General features: G+C 43.3%; 2 protein-coding genes across 2 annotated transcripts; both read right to left on the bottom strand.

Annotated features, from left to right (window-relative positions):
* Window positions 1-2930: 2930 nt before the first annotated feature.
* On the bottom strand, window positions 2931-11651 carry LOC136467119 (uncharacterized). The gene is made up of 5 exons (XM_066465667.1): window positions 11327-11651; window positions 8875-11230; window positions 8413-8599; window positions 8226-8274; window positions 2931-3261 (listed from the first exon to the last, which is right to left on the bottom strand). The coding sequence occupies exons 2-5, from the start codon at window positions 11175-11177 to the stop codon at window positions 3209-3211; spliced, it is 2592 nt and encodes an 863-aa protein (XP_066321764.1). The 5' UTR covers window positions 11178-11230; window positions 11327-11651; the 3' UTR covers window positions 2931-3208.
* Window positions 11652-15220: 3569 nt separating this feature from the next.
* Window positions 15221-20689, bottom strand: LOC136463520 (uncharacterized). The gene is made up of 2 exons (XM_066462507.1): window positions 18108-20689; window positions 15221-16088 (listed from the first exon to the last, which is right to left on the bottom strand). The coding sequence occupies exons 1-2, from the start codon at window positions 20346-20348 to the stop codon at window positions 15348-15350; spliced, it is 2982 nt and encodes a 993-aa protein (XP_066318604.1). The 5' UTR covers window positions 20349-20689; the 3' UTR covers window positions 15221-15347.
* Window positions 20690-24147: the final 3458 nt, after the last annotated feature.

Here is a 24147-nt window from a genome sequence, read left to right as displayed (position 1 = left end):
CATGGAAAGGACTAACCAAAGAAAGAAATCTAATGCTGCGGACGAGCGGACGACGATCCCAGCTGCACAAAAGACATATAGATGGACGCCGAAAGCGGAGGACCCAGGATAGGAGCAATCGTCGACGGATATGATGTAGGTGGCGAAAGTGACGGTGGTGGCTGTGCAGACGATGTAGCAGATAGAGGACGATGGACGGGTGGTATCAGCGGTGTAGGCGATGTAGTCGACGAAGGGCGCGATAGGTGAGGCATCGGCGGCGGAGGCGTAGCCGGTGGAGGACCCTATGGGCGATGCATCGACAGCGGAGGCATAGCTGGCGGAGGACGATGTGAACCAGAAGATGTAGCTGACGGAGGACGCGGTGGATGAGATATTGGTGGCGATATAGAAAAAGAAGGTGGTGGCGACCGGATATAAGATTCGTCTGAGGAGGCTAGGGTTTGAGGGCGTAGATGGCGCTGGCGGGGTGACTAGCGAGGTTAGGGTTTTACGCAATGAAGATTCTCAAGACAGACTTATGCTATGGGCCTTAACAGGCCGACGTACCCGCGCCTATCGGTAGGCCTGCTAAGGCCCCTTTGGACGAACTTGGAGTTAGAATTGTACAACATTCAGTATTGATTTCACATACAAAACGTAGGATTGAAATTTCCTTTAGATTCCATAGGAGCCTAATGGTTTGCACTAGAATAGTGATGGTTTAGGGCCCTTTGTAAGGTAGGAATTTCACAGGAATTGTGCAGAAATTTCATAGGATTCAGTTTATTTTCACACGAAAAATATAAGAACAGAGAAAAAAATCCTGCAATCCAAAGGGGGCATTAGGATTAAAGTTTCATGTAGATTCTAAAGGAGCCTAATGGTTTGCCACGCCCTGTTCGCTTGAGCTTATCAGTCAAAATTAGCACTACTTTTCAGCCATGGAACAGTGTTTTTTAGCCGTGGACTACCCTATTCGGCTGGCTGATTTTCGACTGCTGTTGATGCTGATGCTTGTTTGTTGTAAGAGGAAAACACTGTTCCATGGCTAAAAAATAAATGGTTTGGATTTTGTTTTGAGATTATTTAAGCTAGGTGCTATTGGGTTAGGGTCTTTTTTGTGGAGCTTCATCTGGCTTTCGCTTATTATCATGGTTTAAAATCTCCGGCTAAGCCTGTTAGCTGTTGTCCTCCCTAACAGCTAAGAGCAGCTATAGCCGGAGATAGCTGCAGCTAAGCCATTTAGCTGTTTTTCCCAAAATAAAAAAAAACACTAAAACTTGGCATAACCTGATAACAATTACTAACTGATGACCATTACTAAATACTAATTGATTCATAACCAGCAATTTACAAGAGTACATGCACAAGATGATCTTAAATCATATCTGAATATGTCTAAAGGTACAAGCACAAGATGAGATTAAAAGTGATGAGCAGAGAAGAAACTTGCCAGCAGATTGCTTTTGGCATGATGTATGGCACATTGAATTGGTCATGCTGCTTATGGAAGAATAGAACTTGGAGTTTGAATGGTGCTGCTGCCAGATTTCCTCCGCCGCCTCATGCCGCCTCCGTCACTTGCCGTCGAGCTGCCTCTTGGGGAGAGGAAGAGGAGTGGGGTGCGCGCTGCCGCTTGGGGGAGAGGAAGAGGAGCGGGTCGCGCACCACCGTGCTGCTGCCGCGCCACCGCTGCTTTGGTCCGGAACCGAGCGCCGCCGCCACCGCTTCGAGTGTATTGGGATTTGGGAGTGAAGAGACCGAGTGGGAGAGAGAGCCCATGGGTCAACGGGAGAGTCCTAGAGTTAGTGTCATTTGGGCCGGATGGCTATGCTTTATTGGGCCGTACAAATACAGCTATCTCTAGCTAAATCAAAGCCCGTTTAGCGGCTATCACCGGCTAACTGCAGCTATTAGCGTATCTGATCACATAGCGCTAAAAATTGATTTTCCTAGCTGTTGTCTCCCCCAGCAGCTGTCTCCGGCTATAGCTGCAGCTATAGCCGGAGATTTAAAACTTTGCTTATTATTACTACACTAAGGCACATGTGTTACAACGCTAACAAACAATATCACCATAATTTTAAATTTAAACATGTATTATTATGTAAAAAAATTATTTGAAGAAGATGTTCGCAAATGTTCCATTTATAACCAATTATCACTCTTCAAGAAATCACTAACGACGTTGCCTTTGGTGATGACATGTTGATGGTCCAGCAGGACTCACTATTGCTCCTGAACTCGTTTTTGCTCAATGGGTTGGCGGGTCCGATGATCATAGACGATGACGTTGCATTAGCATCCAATTAGTAATAAGTAACTGCCAAGGCTGCAATTGCCAGCTAGATGTATGGTTTTATTATTTCTTATTTATAGGTTACTAGATATATGTCCGTGTATTGTACATGACAACGAAATTTCATCCATGTCTACGACGATGCATGTTGCTTGTGGTTTAGATGGACATATTAAGAAATCTACTAATCTAATTACATAAAGCATATTTCATGATCTTTATTACATATATCGTGTAGATCTAGTTTATAGAAACCTAACAAAATTGGTTTCACTTTTAATTAGTACTTGTGTGATTTATTACCATATATTTTTAGAAAATATAAAAATTTAGAAAAATCTAATAAACATTTTTTTATTGGAACCCTGAGGGCTCATTCGTTTAATGGGGAACCGATGCTTGGAACAGTTCCAAATGGAATGGCAGGTTTATTTATAATAGCAATGATCAGCTAGATTATTTCCCGCCCTCAGTCCACACTAAACGAACGAGGCCTAAACTATTTCGAAATTTATCTAGTTTTTCTCTAGGGATGTGGTCTTATTCTCACACACGCGAAGCCGGTCGATCTTGCTGCTTATGGGACGGTGCAATTAGGCGAGGGAGCAGTTGCAGACTACTAGCACAGTAGCACTAGCCATTAGTTAAGGAAGAAGTTGCTGAGTCTTTTTATTATATCACTAATAAAGAAAGAAAAAAAACGCAGCCAAATCATTCAACTCGAACGCATAAGACCAGTCTTTGGATCAGCAACTCCGTCGAAATGGGTATCGAAAGAAAAAAAAAAAAACTGTTTCTCTATCTCTACAATTAGGGATGAATACAACATTTTTCTGAAATAACTCGATCTATTTATTCTCGCCTGTACTGAGCTAACTCAACTAATTTTTCCTGTCAGATTCCTGAACTTCGGCCTTCGGCAGCAGCCTAGAAGAATTTGTCATAGTCATGAGTGGGCTGCCCCCACACGTCCATGAAACCTGAAACCATATGAACAAAGAAATCGCTTGAACTTTTGGAATTAACTTACTTAGGTATCATCCGACAATATATCATCCAGCAAACTCTTTTCAAGTACAGTACAATGCAAAACCATTATCTAAACAAAAAGTACAATGCAAAACAATAGTGAGAAACAAAAAAAAAAAAAAAACTGAGCACACATGTTACTACAAATCTGAAAGAGGAACAAGAAATGTTGCCAGTCCATTCAACAAGCAAGTCCAATCAGTCTGCTACTGAATCTCTACTTGCAAGGGCGTTGAATATGAGGCCAGTTTCACTAGCATCTCAATGTTGACTCAACAGCTTCATGTTTTTATTATAATCTAATAAGACTGCAAGATCCTTTTACTATTCCATTGTACATGCAAAAATATTTGACTAGCAAAAACTCCGCCTATGGTGGGGCGCCTTTGGTGTCCCAGCATAGCAGGTCCCAAGCCTTGGTAAAGGAGGAGGGTTGTGTTAGGCGTGGCGAGCCAATGTAAAAACTTAGCCACTTAAATGGAGATGAAACCCGAAAGAAAATCGTTGGGGCGTAACCCTCTTAGCGACGCGCCATATCGGAACCCGGGTATGGTGTTAAATGGGCAAGGGCCGGGTCGTCACCCCGTGACGCGCCGTGTCGTGATCTGGGCATGGTGTCAAGTAACCAAGGATCGGGTCGTCGCTTCCTTAGTGGCGCGCTACATCGGCGCCCGGGTGTAGTGAAAAATGAGCAAGGGTCTTCGCATCAGAGTCGACGGGTGCGAAGGGTAAGGAAGCTAGTTGAACCAACTAGGATCCGTTTAGGTAGTTGGAATGTAGGGTCACTTACAGGTAAGTTAAGAGAATTAGTTGATACCGCGACTAGGAGGCGTGTAAATATATTATGCGTTCAAGAGACTAAATGGAAGGGTCAGAAGGCGAAGGAGGTGGACAATACAGGTTTCAAGCTTTGGTATACAGGGACAGTCGCGAATAGAAATGGAGTAGGAGTTTTGATTGATAAGAGCCTCAAGAATGGTGTGGAGGGAGTGAGAAGGCAAGGAGATAGGATTATCTTAGTCAAGCTTGTCGTTGGTGATATGGTCTTGAACGTAATTAGTGCGTATGCCCCCCAAGTAGGCCTCGACGAGAGTGCTAAGAGACAGTTCTGGGAAGACTTAGATGGACTGGTTAGAGCTATACCTAGTAGTGAGAAGCTTTTTATAGGAGGAGATCTTAATGGGCATGTAGGTACTACAAGCGCAGGTTTCGAGGCAGTTCATGGAGGTTTTGGATATGGTAGTAGGAATCAGGAGGGGGAGGAAGCTCTAGACTTCGCGGTAGCTTTTGACATGATGATAGCCAACACTTTCTTTAGAAAGAGAGAATCTCATCTAGTGACCTTCAGTAGCGGACAACACTGTAGTCAGATTGACTGTCCTCGCAAGAAGAAAGGACAAACAAGCATGCTTGGATTGCAAGGTGATACCAGGGGAGTGTGTTGTTTCTCAACATAAGCTTTTGGTGGCAGATTTTCGTTTTCAGATGCGTGCCCGTAGGGATAAATAAGCTAAGATTGAAAGAACAAAGTGGTGGAAACTGAAAGGGGAGACGTCAGAGGTATTTAGGGAAAGTGTTATCAAAGGGGGGCTCTTGGAAGGAAGAAGACGACATAAACAATATGTGGGACAAGATGGCAACCAACATTCGGAAGGTAGCCTCAGAGGTGTGTGGAGTAACCAAAGGAAGGGGACGTGAGGCTAAAGATACTTGGTGGTGGAACGAGGAAGTCCAAAGGGCTATTAAGGAGAAGAAAGAATGCTATAGACGCTTGTACCATGACAGGAGTGTGGACAACATAGAGAAGTATAAGGTGGCAAAGAAGACTGCAAAGCGAGCTGTAAGTGTGGCAAAGGGTAGAGCGTACGAGGATCTTTACCAACATTTGAGTACGAAGGAAGGAGAGAAGGACATTTATAGGATGGCTAGGGTTCGTGAGAGAAAGACACAGGACTTCAACCAAGTTAAGTGCATTAAGGATGAAAGGGAGCATCTCTTGGTAAAGGAGGATGAGATCCGACATCGATGGCAAGAGTATTTTGACAAATTGTTCAATGGTGAGAATATGGACACAACCTTTCAGTTGTATGACTCTTTTGATGACACCAATAGGCGCTTTGTGCGGAGAATCCAAGAATCTGAGGTCGGAGAGGCATTGAAAAGGATGAAAGGAGGTAAGGCGATGGGACCGGATGGTATCCCAATCGAGGTGTGGAGATGCCTCGGGGACATAGCTGTAGTATGGTTAACCAAGCTGTTCAACCATATTTTTCGATCGAACAAGATGCCTAATGAGTGGAGGAGAAGTATATTGGTACCGATCTACAAGAATAAAGAGGATATTCAAAGTTGTACAAATTACCGAGGAATTAAGTTGATGAGCCATACTATGAAGCTATGGGAGAGAGTTATCGAGCATCGCTTGAGAGCAATAACGCGGGTCTCTATGAACCAATTTGGTTTCATGCCCGGAAGGTCAACCATAGAAGCCATTTTCTTAATAAGACAAGTTATGGAGCGGTATAGGGAGAAGAAGAAGGACCTACACATGATTTTTATTGACTTGGAGAAGGCTTATGATAAAATACTAAGAAATGTTATGTGGTGGACGTTGGACAAACATAAAGTCCCAACGAAGTACGTCGGGCTCATTAAGGACATGTACAACAATGTTGTGACTAGAGTTCGAACAAGTGATGGTGACACGAATGACTTCCCGATTAGGATAGGACTACATCAAAGGTCAGCTTTGAGCCCTTATTTGTTTGCTTTAGTGATGGATGAGGTCACAAGGGACATACAAGGAGACATCCCTTGGTGTATGCTTTTCGCGGACGATGTAGTGCTAGTTGATGAAAGCCGGACATGAGTGAATCGAAAACTGGAGTTATGATGGGAGACTTTGGAGTCCAAAGGTTTTAGACTTAGTAGAACTAAAACTGAGTATATGAGATGTGACTTCGGCACTACTACTCGGGAGGAGGAAGATGTTAGTTTGGAAGGTCAAGTAGTGCCTAGAAAGGATACCTTTCGATATTTAGGATCAATGCTACAGAGGGACGGGGATATTGATGAAGATGTTAGCCATAGAATCAAAGCAGGGTGGATGAAGTGACGGCAAGCGTCTGGTGTTCTATGTGACAAAAGGGTACCACAGAAGCTAAAAGGCAAGTTTTATAGGACGGCGATTAGACCTGCTATGTTGTATGGTGCAGAATGTTGGCCTACGAAAAGACGACATATTCAACAGCTAAGTGTCGCAGAAATGCGTATGTTGCGTTGGATTTGCGGTCATACAAGAAGGGATCGAGTTCGGAACGATGATATACGTGAGAGATTAGGAGTAGCGCCAATTGAAGAAAAGCTTGTCCAACACCGGTTGAGATGGTTTGGACATGTGTAACGGAGACCTCTAGATGCACCGGTGCGTAGTGGAATCCTAAGTCAGGATAGTAACGTGAAGAGAGGCAGAGGAAGACCGAAGTTGACTTGGGTAGAGGCAATAAAAGGAGACTTGAAAGGATGGAATATACCCAAAGACTTAGCCTTAGATAGGAGTGCTTGGAAGACAGCTATTCACGTGCCTGAACCTTTGCTTCTGTTGGGTTTCAACTCTAGCCTACCCCAACTTGTTTGGGACTTAAAGACTTTGTTGTTGTTGTTGTTTGAGCAGTATGAGCAAAGCCAGCACAGAACACGCGGGGCTAGCACTTGCAGTATTCTAGTTTGGAAGTTGCACAGGAAAGGTGTAGTGCAACCCATCTCTATGTATAAACGTGTTAGTGCGGCCACTTGCTAACTAACTGCCGCATTGATGTAGATTGTTTGTGCAAGTTGGCCTGGCCAGTAGTGACACACAAAGCTTTTAGGTCACAGGTTAAAATTCCAAGTAGTCACTAAGTTTGAATACCGGGGTAAGGTCTGTATGCCTCAAACAAATGGGAGCCCAAAATAACAAATAGGGGGTTACGCAAGAGAGTAGTGTGGCTTTCGCACTGTAGAAGGTATGTGAAGGCTGTACCAGCTAGGTTTCACAGGGCGATGAGGATCTCATCTCATCGTGGTTGATGGTGTTTGCTCAAGTACTGGAAAGTTGCTTAGATGAAATTAGTGATCCAAGAATCATCCCTTTGGCCAAAATTTCTAGGTTCATGGACACAAGTAGCAATCCTAACCTAAACGTGTTCTTCAAAGTCCCACAATCTATAAATACCAGGGTGACTAGGGCCAAAAAGTGATTTTAAGTTCATTATTATCACTCTAGCCTGAGATTTACCCTTTGCACTGTACGGACTAACTTGCTGGCTAATGAGTAATGACTGCATCATGTATTTGAAATTTTCGTGAAACCTAAGATTCTTTCAGGGCAATTTTTTTTATCAATTTATAAGTTCACTGGAGGTACAGCTACTATCATTATTTGGCAATATCATTTCCAATTAAGTCAATAGAAATATGGCAAACGTCATGTAAGTGAAGTTATAAATCATGTCTTGTTCCATTCCTAATAAAACAAAAGAGGCTGCATCCAGCAGTGCCTGAGTATGGTCAATACTCAATAAAGGTCAGTCCAGCTATTCTCGCATAAGGCAAACCAAAAGAGGAAGGGCCATCTAAAACACATTTTGGTCAACACAGGTCAAGGAACCACATTGCCCCACTAAATAGGAAAGGCCAAACATGATCCAACGATACGTGCTACCAACACTGACAAGTGATTTTGGAATAAAAACAAATTCAGAACTGTTGATCTATCTATGGCTTTGATCATAGGTTATGGAGAGACTGAAATTTTGTAAGTATATGCATCTGAAACTGGGAGTACACAAAAAACAGACAAGTGGGCATGGAGAGCTAAAGCAGGAACGTATTAGACATAGTATATTAAGGGAATAGAAGAAAATCATCAACTTACCAATATCAGTGAGAGACCCATATATTGGATCATCCATGACAGTAATACCCTGAAAGATGGGAAAATCATATACTTCAATATGTTATTCATGCAAGAAATACAGTAATTATTTCCTGGAACTTCACTAATTGCCTGCAAGTAGGAAAGAAAAACTACATAAAAGTACCAGGCAGCCTCCCGTCCTCACCTCTGGGTCATTGGCACCTATTCCAGCATGAAGATCTGATTGCATTGATGGGTAGCATGGTATATCAGAACCGAGAAAATCGGAAAATGCAAGGCTGTAACCATCTTGAATACCAGGAAGAACATCCGTATGTATTCCATTGCCAGGGTCCATGATGCTATCCATGCTAGAGCACACCATCTCATTCCTGGTTGAATCAAATTGTATAACTTTTAGCAGAAATACCATGACACTGAAAACAAACAATATATTGGTGTGCTAACGAAACAAACACTGTCATGAACCATCTATCTGACTGGTCTCTTGACACACAGGGAAAAGGCCAGAGAGACATGAAGGACTTTGGAGACCATGTTCAAGACTACCAAGAATTCCTATATGATGCAAACATTTCGCTACAAAAAAATTGAAATTTATTGAATCAGCATAGACTAGGAAATAATTGAAGTTGAAGAAACTCACTTTGACTTTGACAAATCAAATCCACTAACATCAACTGGTGTGCCACATTCTATATCAATTACTTGAACATCCTTATTGTCTAATGGAAGCTGGCATAAATCATCTGTAGGACTGGCATCGGCACCTGTAAAAGTTTCAGGATCTTCTTGCTGTTTATTATTTGACTCTGCGGAAGATCCAGCTGCAGATGGCTGGACCAACACTGGATTATTGTGTATTGACCTCGACAAATCAAATCCACCAACTTCAACTGGTGTGCCACGTTCTATATCAATTACCTGAACATCCTTATTGTCTAATGGAAGCTGACATAAATCATCTGTAGGACTGGAATTGGCACCTGTAAAAGTTTCAGGATCTTCTTGCTGCTTATTATTTGACTCTGCGGAAGATCCAGCTGCAGACGGCTGGACCAACACTGGATTATTGTGTATAGCGGCAACCTCTGTACTGCCAACTAGGTCAAGATCCGATAGATTTAGTGAGCTAGATTGATGCAGCTTTCCTTCTTCCATTTCGATGACAGATTCAGCACCAACATCACGATCAATGATTTTCCTTTGATCGGGCAACTCAATCAGGTGCACATCTTGTGGCAGCATATCAATATCACAGATCTGTGTTCCTTCCTTAAATTGTAACTTCAAGTTATTCTCATAAGAAGATATTGTCTGAGTTAAGTTAGTTTCCTCAATCAAGCTGTCCTTGTGAGAAGCTGTTGATGGAGGCAATTCGGTTTCTTCAATCAAGCTATCCCTGTGATTAGCTGTCAATGGAGATAAATCAGCTTCTTGCATCAAGCCATCCTCTTGCGTCAACTTATCCTTGTGAGAAGCTGCAAATGGAGATAAGGTGGTTTCCTGCATCGAGCTCTTCTCAAGGGCATCCGTTAACGGAGATAAGTTAGTTTCTTCCTTATATTGCTGGATGACCGCATGTGGTTGTGCACCAACCTTCTCTTCTGCCATGTCTTCAGTCACAGCTGGTATTCCAATTTCTTGAAGAAGCATCGACTCTTTTGGTGGAGCACAGACATCACCACAGCTAGTGTTTTCTTGGTAAATTTTATCTTCTCTGTTTTCTGACGCACTGTTAGTCAAAGATCTCTCAGCAGATTCACCGATTACCATCTGTGAAGCTTGACCAGAAGAAACTAGATCAACTGTTTCAACTACTGCAGTTTCTCCTGGGATAGACGCTGCATTTCTGTGTGCACGCATAGACCTGGGCCTTGTTGGGGTTCTTGTGAAGTTACAATAGTCAATCAAACTCTTCTTACCAACTTGCATCTCAACTTCCATATTTGTCACCTCACCATCAGAAGTGTTGTGATCCAAAGTAGCCTCGTCCATAACTTTTTTGTCATATTCAGCTTCCTCATCAAGAATCTCATCTTGAATCTTACCATCTGGTAACTGGTTGGCATCTGACTCTGTAACAACACGACAAGAAGCATGATTTACATCGGTGTCTATCCCTTGCTTGATCACTTCAGTTTCTGAATTCTGCGTCTCACTGTCATCCTCCACCTCACCTTCCTCAGTCTCCTCCAGCACCTTTGGCGCATCAGTAGCATCCTTACTAGTATCTTTGACAGAGCTCATAATCTTCGACGTTGTATCCTCCATGCATAACCCTGCTACAGCCTTCGCTGACAATGGTGTCCCCTCCCTCACTGCCTCTGTAACACTAGTTCTCACCTCATCACTCCCCCGATTGCCGCGTTGCTCCCTCCGAAACCCAGGTGCCCCATCTTCATCCCCATCCTCATAGCGCTGGCCATTTGGAAATGGCCTTCCCCTCTCCTTCTCCCTGTCCCTCCCTGAATCCAAATACCCCCTCCTGTATTCCCCATACTTCCTCTTCCCTCTTCCATTGTAGCTGCCACGGCTGCAATCATCTCTGCCACTGATGCTACTAGTAGTGCCATTGGCTCGCCTAGGCCGGCCGCTAGGGTTATTGTTGTATTCATCTTCATACCTCCTCCGGCCATAAAACCCAGGGGGTTCCTGCGGTGGCAGCTGCGGGGGCGGAGGAAGAGGATGAGCGGGCCACGCGCCTGAGACGCCGGCGCCGCGCTGCAGGGCATCCGGCGGGAGCACGCCCTGGGCGACCAGATACTCGGCGGCGAGGCGACCGGCCTCCATCAGCACCTCGTACTTGCGCTCTAGTGGCGGCGGCGGCGGCGCCGGAGGAAACGGCGGAGGAGGAGGCGGAGCGTAGTACGGCTGCTTGTGGCCGCGGGGATACCCGCCGCGGCCGAACGGCGGCGGAGGCAAGCGGCTGCGGTGGTTGTACTGCATCGCAAAGGTCACACCTTTCTCCACGGAATCCACGAGAAATTCGTCAGAGAATTCTGAGGCAAAGACCAAAAAGAAAAGGGGTGTTACGATTGCCGCAACTTATCTCGTGGCGAGGAATCAGAAACCCTAAAAGGAGGGCAAGAACTCACGAGTCACGATTCAGCGGCCAATCTTGGCATCGTATTGGATAAATCCACCGAATGGAGGCCGGAATTACCACTGGCTAATTCAGTTCTTGTTTCCCTTCTTTCTACCTGTGATTCTACCCTCTGTTCCTGGTCCGATCGATGCGGGAGAAGGGAAAAGGATTACTGAAAAAATGGAAGAATTTTAGTAGATTACAAGAACGCGATGATGCACCTATTTCTGCTGGGAATTCTATTTTCTACGGCAAGAATTTGCTGCTTGGTTTAATCCAAGGAATTAAATAAAAGGAGGGGGAAAATTAATGGTCGCTGCTTTTGGTGGGTCGGAGTATCAGTTTTGGATGCGCACGTGGATCCAATGCCTCTATCTGCTGCTTGGGTCGGGCGTATGGGGATGACTGGTGGGTCCCGGATGTCATTTGGTAAGAGACGGTTGGGAAGTGGTTGTTTGGAAGCAGTGGAGAGTAGGGATGAAAACGGTACGGATATTTTTCGACTGTATTTGAAACCGAATCCGTTTAGAGGGGTTGAGATATGTCCGTATCCGAGTCCGGATATCCAACATTTGATACCGCATCCGTATCCGAATACTCAAATCGCATATTTATGATGTCGATATCCAATCGTATCCTATCCGACATAGTTGACACTATCTGTGTTCGAATCCGAATCCGGACAGAAATATGAAAACAAATGTAATATCGGTGATATCCATCTGTATCTGCCATGTGGGCCGTGCGCTCATAGTAGTCTTTTTCTTTGATGGAACTGCTCTAGATTATAATTACACATAGCAAAAGAGTATCCACCAAGGAATTACATACTTCATAAAGAATTTTATGAAGTTTCGGAACGTTAGCAATATTTAAATGAACTTTGAAAGAAGTTTTTTTAACCATCCAACATGTCTGTGTGTAGAGGTAGATACGGCGTGGAGGAGGATGAAGATGATGTAGGAGAAAAAAATGAGAAAGATAAGATAAAGAGGAGAAAGAGTGAGAATAATAGGACAAAGGAATTAGCAAGACCTAAACACGTCATTCTAGCCCCGGCACTACATGCCTATATGTGTTGCTAAAACAGTAGCGGAGTCCGAACTTTTAGGAGCCTGGAGGATCCCCATCATACAAAAATATTTACCAAATAAATTACAGTGTTACGGTGTTTTTCTTTGATACAAAGAAAATTTTCTTTTGAATCTCGTTGATGCTAGCTGGGCAGTGGCTCCCCCACTATTGCTAAGGATCTTATATATGTGACTTAAATTTAGAAACATGAATCACATATATCTCCGACTGGCCATGTGATATTTTATTATTGCACAATAAAGGAGTATTAGTTTACTTTTGCGATTGCTACTGCAATAAAAAATCAAAAAAATATCTTGTTATCTTGTACCGTGAAAGATTATAAATTTATTTAGACATCATAGCATGTCCTTATCACATGTGCCCTAACCACAGCACCAGTTATGAAAGTTGGAATGGCGTGAGTTGTTACAATAGGAACACTAGCTATCATGCTGATACGAATGATGCAAGAGCCTCGATGGCGGCGAAGAAGAAGCAAATTAAGGACATTGGGAAGAGTGTCGTGGTTTGTCATGATGAGGAAGAAGGATCTACATGGAGAATATGTGACTGCAGATGAGAAGACGGTGGTGTGCAAGTGGTCGAGCGAGTGTGTGTGTGTGTGGGGTGGGGGGGGGGGGGGGGGGGGGGGGGGAGTGTCCACAAGTTTCTCATCCAACGTCAAGAGCCTAGTCTAGATTAAAGATTTATCATTTCTATGATACATGAAGGTGGTCATCAGACAAATGTCATTTCTTCAATGTTATCTCGTAGAAGGTGATCAATAGTTCGAGTTGATGCTCGCTCTACAAGCATTCATCTCATAGACTCTTAGCCAAATCACAAGTACCAACAACCTTCGAGCGTGGGAGAATCTAGCACTTAAGGATACTACAAAGAGCTTGAAACTAAACCTAGATTCGTTTAATAATGTTATGAATGTACACACACATGAAATATTGACTTTACTTACCTTATATATACCTAGTTTAGTTTGTAATATTCATGCTACGCCAAACGAGACATGTGATCTATATATTGATGGTCAAATATTGCATTTAATTGTCGAGACATGTATTTTTTATATGAAAACAAACACAAACACGAAAAATAAACTCAAAAAGAGCAGGAAATTTTAAATAATTGAAAATTATTAACAAAGACAACAATCTTAGGTTGGACGCCTCTGTTAATGGTTTATAGAGGCAGTGAACCTAAGTGTGTTGCCTCTGTTAATAGTCATAGAGATGGCCTGCCTACCTGTCTAAAAATGACTCGCAAAGGTGGTCGGGACGTCACCTCTTTTTAATAGAAAACGACCGTCTCTGAAAGTACATTTCTAGTAGTGTCTGGAAATAACACAACATAATTTATAAGATTATTTATTTAACAGTTTTTCTACGATTATGAGCATAAGGTACACTTATACAGCTACACCACATACTTGTAAGCATGAAACATAATAAGCGTTTATATATATATATATATATATATATATATATATATATATATATATATATATATATATATATATATATATATATATATACACTTATTATGTTTCATGCTTACAAGAGTACTATTGGTAAAACATTCATGTTTCTCACTCATGAAAACCAGAATTTCTATGCTCAAGGATGGAGTCACTCCACGCATAACTTGTTCCCCTATATATTCATTATGTATTAGGTACACTACATTAGTTGATCAATTACTACCACGAGTTTTCTTGAGGCTTCATTGTAGCTTTGTCAACACTAGTTTTTTTAGAGTTTATTATCGCTAGCTTCGTCAACACATGTAAAATGTTTGTTAAGTAAAGACATCTTTTTGAGCCTCTTGTTTAAGGTTACAAACACAAGAATTTTCTTTGTGTCATATATAGAATGTTACATCTTGAAGCCCCTAAGGGTATGGACATCTCATATGTACTGCATGCTTGCATTTGAGACAAACTCTCCACCCCTATTATAGTTATAAATGTCTACATTATTTGGCCACATATATTAGCTTGCACTAAAATAATGTACAAATACATTCATTGTTGATGCTTCGGTACAACATAGCTAGCATTGTTGTGCTATACCTATGTCAGCTTAACCACACTCTCTACTTAATGGAGATTGGATCTATCTTCAACTATTACGACCCCTCTTGGGTTGCTACTCTTTCTTCTTTGGCTGTTAAATTGAATAAGGAATGTTATTGTCAATTTAAAGTATAATGACAGTTTAAAAATTGAATCTAGGTTTATATATCTTTGGAGAAGATAGGACCTACTTGTTCTTTGGTAGTAGCTTTGTCTCCATCCTTATTAACATTTGTGATGCCACTAGCAGTTTCAGTACTGGAATCTTTAGTTGGTTCTGATGGTCCAGCTGAAAGAAAAACATGATCAAAGAATGAACTAGGAACCCTTGAGAATTAGTTATGATATGTTTAGTAATAATGATTACATTGTTATACAAATGTGAAGAATGAAAGTTAGATAGTGCACCTTTGTTCTTCCCAATGGCATCGTCCTGACCTTTATCCATCCCAGCAACATCTTTATTAGTTGCATGAAACTTTTGGTTACGCTCTTCCTTCTCATCCTTCGTCCATACTCCATGCATATCCAATGTAAAATCTGGTATCTTCATCAGACTCTTGACCACTTCCTCATCTATATGCTTCACAACATCATCCTTATCCTTTTCTTGTGTTGCATCCTTATTAACCACAATTTCCACATATTCAATTTTTTCCAATTCTAAACGGATATCATCCCATCCCATTTTGAAATTTTGGAGATACCTGAGACGCAATGTCTTGATGGGGGTTGATTTCTTTGTGGAAAACCTTTCCATGTCTCCACCTCTCAAGTATAGCTTCTCGAGCTTCTCATGCCATTCAAGTTCTAGCTTTTCCTTGGGGTAGCACCGAATGTCTAGTTTCATGAGGTCTTTTGGCAACTAAAAGCTGGTCCATCTCTCCACAAGATCATCCCGCTTCTTTTTCACCTTTTCTATGTCACCCTTCAATATGCTTGGTATCTCACTCCACGTAATTGTGAGTTTTCGAAGGCTGGTGAGGTGCTTAAGATCTGCCATCTCACCTTTGCCTACATTAGCATCAGTGGTGATGCTAACAGTGAGCTTTTGGAGCTTCTTCAACTTTTTGAGGTCTTGTATTCGACATGCCTTCTTCCCTTGTGTTCCAGTTGCGAACACGAAGCCCTTGAACACCTGCAACTCTGTGAGGAATGTGATTCCTCGGTCAATGTGCTCCAACATGTAGCACTCAGTGAGATCCAAATGGGTAAGCTGTTTCAATTGTGTGATGACACTTGCCGTGACTTTGACTAGGTTTTGGCAGCCTCGCATGTCTAGGATTACAAGTTTCTTAAGGCTCTCGATCCCTTTTGGGAGCTTTGTTAGCCGTGATAGCCCACGGAGACCAAGGTATCGGAGGTTCTTGAGCAAGCCGATGGCATTCCGTGAATCCAGTCCATCCACCTCCATGTATGTCTTGTCGTCAAGATTATTCCACCGGCCAAGCTGCAGCACAACCAAGCATTCGGCAAGGTTCAAGAATGCGAACTTGGATATGGGGTACACATGTGCATTGACATTGAGGATCACTCGCTTCCCTTCAAATAATGGTGGAATATCAACATGTTCGAGTTCAGAGCTGGACTTGATGTTTTGTGCTCCCTACAACAAAGTATATGTGTCAAGAACATCATTTATGTGTACTTGTGCACATTAGTAAGTACATATATATCGTTGCAATGCAGTAGTACATAGCTTGTACAACAAAATTAGAATTAAGTTCATTCGCCTATAACACATTAGGCATCTACTAATATAGTGCGTTGCAGGCACTGGTTGCCTTAAATTGAGAAAATGAACTGGACCAAATGAAAGAAAATTATACATACCCATACAATTTTATTATCTGGACTGTTACTAGATTTTCATAACCCAGTGCTATCAAGTTGCATATAAGGGTATATAATCTTATCTAAGTGACCGAGTCATTTAGATAAGATTAGAGATCTTAATATGCCGTTCGATAATACACAGACCTGAATAACAATATAGTAATAATTTAGCCACACACGCATAATTTACTCTCTTTTTTTGACAAACATAATTTACCCTATATTTGTTGCTAGGTTCTCATTACATTGCTTCCGATAAAATATAAAGGCACAATAGCCATTTTGGTCCCTCAACTATTACTCGAGGCTTAATTTTATCTTTAAACTTTTAAAATGGTCGTTTAGGTCCTCAAACTTTAGTTTTAGGATCAATTTCATCCTACAACTATGAAGATGATTGTTTCAGTCCTCAAATTTTATAGTTTGGGCTCAATTTCATCCATAAACTATCAAAGTGCATTTAACTTTTATTTTCAACTCAATTTTATCTATTCAAAAAGAAAACTTTATATTTTAGGCATAATTTCATCCATAAATTATCAAAATTATAGATCTGCTATTGTTTTAGTATATCCATGTATTCTTAAAGAATAAATAGTGTTCAATGCAATTGTAATTGCTCCCACAAATATCATTTAGTCGGATATATATAAATGGTACCATTATAAAGTAACACTAAAAATAACAACTTAGAATTATTAATAGCCATCAAAGAGTTTTTTATGAATATTATGTTCTATCTCCAATCGCCGGTGGTATTGGAGCTGACCAGGTGCAACAGTGCAGCGTTCCACGTAGAACGTAGATAAATTTGAGTTGAAAATAAAAGTTTAAAGAACAAAATACACTTTGATAGTTTATAAATGAAATTGAGCCTAAAATGCAAAGTTTGAGGACTAAAATGATCATCTTCATAGTTCTAGGATGAATTTGAGCATAAAAGTAGAGTTTGAGGACTAAAACGGCCGTTTCGAAAGTTCAGGGAAGAAACGGAGCCCCAAGTAATAGTTGAAGGACCAAAATGGTTATTCTGCCAAATATAAACCAAAGTGCCCCCTCCAAAAAAAATCATATAAGGTACCCCTTACACCTATTTCTAAGTTATCCGCATCTCTTAACCTAAAAGTATCGTTGTCCCTTGGACTGTTTCTGTGCTTTTCACCTAAATAGTACACCTCCATCCTAGAATGGTAATCATATTTGCACGGGAAAAGTGAAAATTCAAAAATTTTGAAAAATAGTTTTTCAAATTATATACAAGTTTATAGGACATAAAACTTGCATCAATAGATTTGTGTTCAAAGCGCCTATGAGATTATGTTGATTCTTTAGGAATTGGCAATATATTGTAAGAGAAATTATTTGATTTTTCTCTGATAACTACTATGTGGCAGAGTCTTATGAGCAGACAAGAAAAAAAAGAAAATGATTTTTTGTGAAGAAATATCATAATAATATCAAGAATGTTAGTTAGAACTAGAAAAACAATTTTGCAGAAGTCACTATATGCACATAAGAAATCATACACTTATAAAATCCACATCATATGCATTTGACAAAGTTCTAATTTTGGAACGGATTGGAGTTTCTCATTGCTGTACGCTTGAGTTACTGGACTAGTGATATATAACCGTGTCTATAGAATCCAACCCTTGTAATGTATTATTAATATAGAAGTTTAAAATATACAAGAGGAGCAACCATATTTCTTATCTTAAGAAATGTGGATTGCAATGTTGTCATGGTCTAAACTAAATAGATTCGATAATAAAGTGTTGATGAATTGTACCTTGATTAGCTGGTCCTCCTTAGCTTGGGTCGAGTCTTCGTCTTTGTGGGAAGGTGCCTTATCTGCTGCTGCCATGGATTTGCTCCCGACCTGTGCCTCATCTTTCGTCGTCGGTTGCTGCTGGTCCTGGTCCTGGTCCTGGTCCTGGTCACGGTTGCCCTTGCTCTGCAGGGAAGGCTCCTTTGTTACCTTCTTGCTTTTTCTCCCGGCCTGTGACTCATCTTTCTTCCTGGCCTGATGTGGCTGTGACTCATCTTCCATGCGCATCCTCTGCAGCACGGGACGATTGCCTGCTGTCAGGCAAAGGATGCTGGAGTTGAGTTGCAGGTCCGCGGGGCTGCCCTTGGCGTCCAGCTCGGCGAAGCGATCACCCCTCGCCTGCCGCTTCAGCATCCAGTGCACCAGGGGGTTCACCTGGCAGCCATGGATCACCTTGCTGCACCAGTTCTTTATCGGCACCAGGAAGCCATGATCAGAAAGCATGAAGAAGATGCCTTCGGCGTCATCATCCCTTCTGTCGGCGTCCGCGCCTTTACCCTGCGGCGCCGCCACCGGCTTATCACTTCTTCCGCCGCCACCTGCAGCAGCAGGAGGAGCCCGCGCTGCATGAGCCGGTGGATCGCTCCGGTGCCGCAGGTTGAACTCTGCCACCCACCAGTAGATCATGGCCTGCTTCTTCACCTCGGAGGCGAGCTCGAAGACGGAGAAGGTGAGGAGGCACTTCTGCCTCACGCCGCTCAGCTCCTTGTTGTACTCCGTCGCGAGAAGCCTTGTGAAGGCTTCCTCGAGGATGTGCTCCAGGCGCTCTCGCAGCCAGGCGCTCTTCTGGGAGCTCCAGGCGCTCTTCTGGGAGCGCACCTTCTTGAGCCAGGACATGAGGAACTGAACCAGCCTGGCCGCCTTCCGAAACTTCTTCAGCGAAGGGTGCTCCCCTTCGAGCTGCGGTGTTGTCTTCCCCGCTTGGGTTTCATCACGGCGGCCCTTGCTCTCTTCGCCTTGGTCTTTCTCCTTCCTTGCAGCGCCAGGGCTGTACTTCCGGCTCGGCTTCTTCGCCGCTGGCTTCTGCTCTTCCTGCCCTGACACCGGCTTCTTGCCATCCTGCGCCGACGGCTTCATCTCGCCTTCGCCCTTCTCTACTGCAGCCTTACCAGCGCTGTCCACCGGGAGCGGCATCTCCCCCGGCGTCGGCGGCTTCGTCTCTTCGCCTTTGGGGCGGAGGAATAGCAAGCCCACGGCAGCCTGGAGGCATCGCCACCGGCGACGCGCTGGCTTCTCTTCTCCCTCCTGCGGCCTTGCCGCTGCCGGTGCGGCGTCCATCTCCTCCTGGACCGAGGGGGCTTGTTCCGGAGCGCCGCCTTCTTGCTTCCGCGGTGGCTGCTGTGGCGCTGGTGCAGCGAGTTGCTTCTCAGCCCCAGCCTCAGCCGCCGTCGCCGTCGTCTCCTGTGACGATGTCTCAGCTGGCGGAGGCAATGTGGCCACTTGCTCCTGCCCTGGCTCCGGCCGCTTGCCGTCCAGCGCCGCCGGCTTCGTCTCGCCTTCGCCCTTCCCCGCTTCAGGCTTGGATGGAACACGGACAGCGCTGCCGCTGTCCTTCTGGGGCGGCGGCGGCATCTCCCCTGGCATCGGCTTCTTCTCCTCCAGCCCTGACACCGCCTCCTTGTCGCCCGGCGGTGTCGCCGGCTTCGTCTCTCCGCTTTTGGGGCGGAGGAAGAGCAAGCACACGGCGGCGCGGAGGCATCGCCAGCGACGACGCGCGGGCTTCTCTTCTCCTTCCTCCACCCTTGCCTTTGACGCGCCCTTGTCCTCCTCGTGGACCGAGGAGGCTAGTTTCGGGTCGCCGCCTTCTTGCTTCTGCGGCGGCGGCGGCGGCGGCGTAGGTGCGGCCGCCGCCGCACTCTCTTGCGCCGGTGTTTCAGCTGGCGGAGGCAATGCGGCAATTTTCTGTGACATGGTTGCCACAGGTGGCTGAGCGTCTGCCTCCGTCGTGGTTTGCTCCGGCGCGCCAACCGCAGCCATGTCTACGGTCTCTTGCGGCGGAGGCGGCTGGTGGGCCGGCTCTGCTTTAGGCTGAGCAGAGTCGAGTGTGGCAGCACCACCGCCGGTGGTTTCGGTGTCTTGTGAGGCTGAAATCTGCGTGTCAGCTTCCAAGCGGGGCTCCGCCATGGCGGCAGGCGCATGGGGAACCGTTTCTTGCGGCAGTGGAGGGGGTGTAGCAGCAGTTTCTTTGTTGGGCTCCGCCATGGCTGATTGGCTGTCTCTGTCTCGAGGCTGGAGGCCGGAGGAGGTTTGAGGCTGTGATAGGAGCAGCAGGCAATGCAATTGGGAGCAAGAGCAAGACGATGCTGGCCGGATTTATTACGTCGACGTAGTAATTCCTAGCTTGAGCGGACGCGTGCAATTCCTAGCTTGAGCGTGTCAGCTTTCCTGATTCCTTGCTCTTGCTTGCTCCGTCGACGTAGCTTTCGACATGCACACCACTGCAAGCCAAAGATGCTCCCATGGCTTCTGTGTTGCACTTTGCATCTTACCATTCCGAATCAGGACACTGTAGCTTGGTGAATGGTGAATGTAGCTGCAGTGTATATTTAACGAATCATTATTATACTACGCTTTACAATGTAACAGTGCTGAGTGCTCGTCCTGTTCGCTTGATCGTATCAGCCATGCTTATCAACCATGACATAGTATTTTTTTCTCACAACGAAACACTATCAGCCGGCTTATAAGCCACGTAAACGATCGGTCTTACTACCTGCAGCCCAAAGCAAGAGCAGAAGTCTTCAGGCTTTGCGAGACATTCAGATTTCAGATTCACTGGCAGCGATCTGAATTCCAGTTGTTTTGTCCCGTTTTTTTACCCCCTTAAACACGGCGAGAGTAATGGAATCGGAAACAGTTGCTTGCAGTTGCGGCTGGTATGTCTTTCTTAAAATCTTGCTGATAACAGTTCATTGAAGTGTTGTGTCAGCTTAGAACAAATCCCTCAACTCCAGCTTCTGCCTTTGAAACCTGCAAGCAAGCATTAGATTCTGTCGTCGGTGCACATCGTACACTGACTAGTGCGTGTCATGTACAACTCATGTAGGGTAACGAAACCATATGACGCAAGACATCTTGTTCAGTACAAATCCTGTCCTAGGTGGAATCGTGAAAACTCTTTAGAAAAATATATTTAGGCCCAGTTTGAAACGCAAAAATTTCATAGGAATTCTTCAAAAATTTCATAGGAATCAATTCAAATTTACTGTAAAAACACACAAACAGAGAAATTTTCTCACGTTCCAAACACACCCTTAGGAGTTTTCCAAAAAAAGATTAAACTATGCACATTCATAGTGCATATATAGATGTGTATTGTAGCAAAATTTGAGATTCAAACTTGTTTTGTAAAAAAAATAATATGAAAATAATTTTTTATGCATATACACTAGAGGACGAAAATTGTCATTTTCAAATGAATTTTTCTAGATTAAGTTTGAATCTCCAATTTTGCTACAATGTATATTTGTATAGTTGAATAGAAGCACTATAGACGTGTATACCGTGAGCAGACCAAACTGGAAGAAGCGCAATCAGATTGCGTCGTGAGCTGGTAACGGGCCAGGAAACCCCAACCAAACAGCGTGGAGCAGCATCAAGACAAAACAAAGCGTACCAAGGTACACCCTTTTCTTGCATTGGCGGTTCCAAGTCCCCTAGGAACATGAATGCAATAATTGTCTTTGTGACAACTGACGATGGCTTGAGAGATTAGCAAAGCGGTAGAGTGTTGCTTTACAGCGTCCAAACAAAATAATCACTTTAACCACTGAATCGTGTTTGCACCGTGCAGCATCAGAGCAATGAATCATCTTCTTGTCTATAGTACCACTGTGAAGACTCTCTTTCGAGTTCCTACATTTGATTGCACGCTCGGAATCCTAGCTATCTCTGGCTCTTAAGGGTGTGCAACTGTGTAATGTTTTCTGTCCATAACAGTCAGCTAGCTTTTTTATTTTATTTTAGGTATAAATAAGAAACTGCAACTGCATCAGAACAGGTCTAGACTAAAAGGGCCATTTGAGCTCGATTACCCAGAGCAGAAGGCCCACTTTGGCTCCACACAGAAAGCCTAATGAGACTGAGGGAATGAGTTTTCCTCTTACTAGCCAATTTAATTTAATATTAGACATATAAATATAGATAAAAATCCCTGTGGTTGTGATAGAGTAAATGTAAAACCGCTCCTCCCTCGGTAGTTTTCCTCAAACGAAGTACTTTGGAACAGTGCTTCAGATGTAAATAAAATTAGTAATCACCCATGGCACTTACGTGATGATGTTGCGCCGTATTTGGGAATAGAGTTGAACATCCCGTGTTGCTTGTAGAGATCTTTTTGGTATGAATGCTTGTTTGGTATGGATTTTGGTGAATTTAAAAGCATATGCAAACATACAATACAATTCAATAGTGTGATCTGATGGATGATTTCCAAGATAAGATCCGAGACAAGATTGTCGGTATTTATCTTCTCTACAAGCTCTGGTCATTGGGCTGCTGCTACATCTATCAGTTGGGCTGATCTAGGCTTGTATGGAGAAGTTGACAGGCTAATTTCAGGCCAATGCGTCTATGGTTGCTTCTATTGGAAAGTAAACTGCAGCAACAAGTTGGTCAAGCTTGACATGAACACTATGGAGTTATCCACATATGACCTCCCTCCTCATCATGAAAAGCAAAATATCGTCATTGTGGAATCAGGGGAAGGCAAGGTTGGGATGTTTAGTCGACTTGATGAAGGCAAGTCTTTGGAATATTACACCTTGTTGCAAAATGGCACTGATAAGTCCTATAAGTGGCATCTTAAGAGTACCATCCCACTGCCTCTCCATGGTACTAGTAAATTTGTTATTACTCGTCATGCTGAAGGATACGTTTTCCTAGCTCACATTATAAAAAAACAGGATACAACATATTTAGAGTTTATCTCTCTCGAGGTTAAGTCTTTAAATATTGAGAGAGTATGTAGGACATGTAAAACCTTGGATGCCCATCCATATTTTGGTTTCCCACCATCTATGTCACCAAGGAGGATTCAAGGATATGGAGAGGTATGCTTTTTTCCCCTTTAAATTACTGTCATGTGACTGTGATGCTGGAATAGCTTTATGTTTGTACAACAATGATTGTGGGTTCATCCAAGTCTTAGACCTTTATGGCACCACATAGTGCACTTGCTATTAGACAATTTGCTTGCGTTAGATACTTGCAGTCTGTTCATAGTAGCAAGATTTTTCTTGTGCTAGTATTCTTTGCTGTAGCAAAGGGAAAGCGTAGTCAGGAAGCCACTCATGATCTGCTTGCTGTTTTGTAAAGTTGTTGCCATGTAGGAGCCTTGTACTCTGAAAACCATTTTTCATGGAGCATCCCACTGTATTCAACAAATTATGAATGAAATAGAAAAGACGAGCGCTAATTTATTGACAAACTTTTGGACGATTGTTTCAAATTTAGAAGGGTTTGTATCCCAGTGAGGCTGTTTCATTGTTGACATGTGTTTAGTCTGGGTAGTGTTTATTGATTTCAGTTTCCATAATGTGGACCTTATATCTGTTCACTCCCTGCCTCCAGCATTTAAGCAAATATTCTAAGGCCCAGTTTAGAGCATCTCCAAGAGTTTGCTATCTCAACTTGGCATCCATATAATTTTGGCAAAACAAGAAAAAATAGCCTCCAACAATTTGGCAAAACAACTTGGCATTAATAGCAACTTGGCAAATCTTCCCTCCGCGCGCGCAAATATACGCGCGCGTATACGGCTTGGCATCCGGGGCTCTTCTTTTCTTAGCGGGGCTCTTCGTTCGCTTAGCGGGGCTCTTCGTTCGCTTAGCGGGCCTCTTCGTTTTGTTAACGGGTTTTTTTATTTTACCAAGTCAAAAATGCCAAACTCTTGGAGATGGATTGTTTTTTTACTTGGCATATAATTTTGGGAGTTGGTAAATCACAAGATTTGCCAAGTAAAATTTGACAAACTCTTGGAGATGCTCTTAGTTCCCCAAAA

Source organism: Miscanthus floridulus, chromosome 7 (assembly GCF_019320115.1).
Source record: "Miscanthus floridulus cultivar M001 chromosome 7, ASM1932011v1, whole genome shotgun sequence".
Taxonomy (NCBI): Eukaryota; Viridiplantae; Streptophyta; class Magnoliopsida; order Poales; family Poaceae; genus Miscanthus; species Miscanthus floridulus.
Note: the sequence above shows the minus strand (reverse complement) of the source record. Positions and strands in the feature narration are given on the sequence as shown.

Bases quoted from the DNA above. Each gene is read 5' to 3' on its own strand.
- LOC136467119 (XM_066465667.1), bottom strand. From the start codon at position 11,177: ATGCAGTACAACCACCGCAGCCGCTTGCCTCCGCCGCCGTTCGGCCGC. The intron at 8,275-8,412 runs GTGAGGACGGGA...CCCATCTTTCAG, and splicing joins TAGGTGCCAATGACCCAGAG to GGTATTACTGTCATGGATGA. The intron at 3,262-8,225 runs GTAAGTTGATGA...ATATGGTTTCAG, and splicing joins TGGGTCTCTCACTGATATTG to GTTTCATGGACGTGTGGGGG.
- LOC136463520 (XM_066462507.1), bottom strand. From the start codon at position 20,348: ATGGCGGAGCCCAACAAAGAAACTGCTGCTACACCCCCTCCACTGCCG. The intron at 16,089-18,107 runs GTACAATTCATC...ACTTTGTTGTAG, and splicing joins AGGAGGACCAGCTAATCAAG to GGAGCACAAAACATCAAGTC.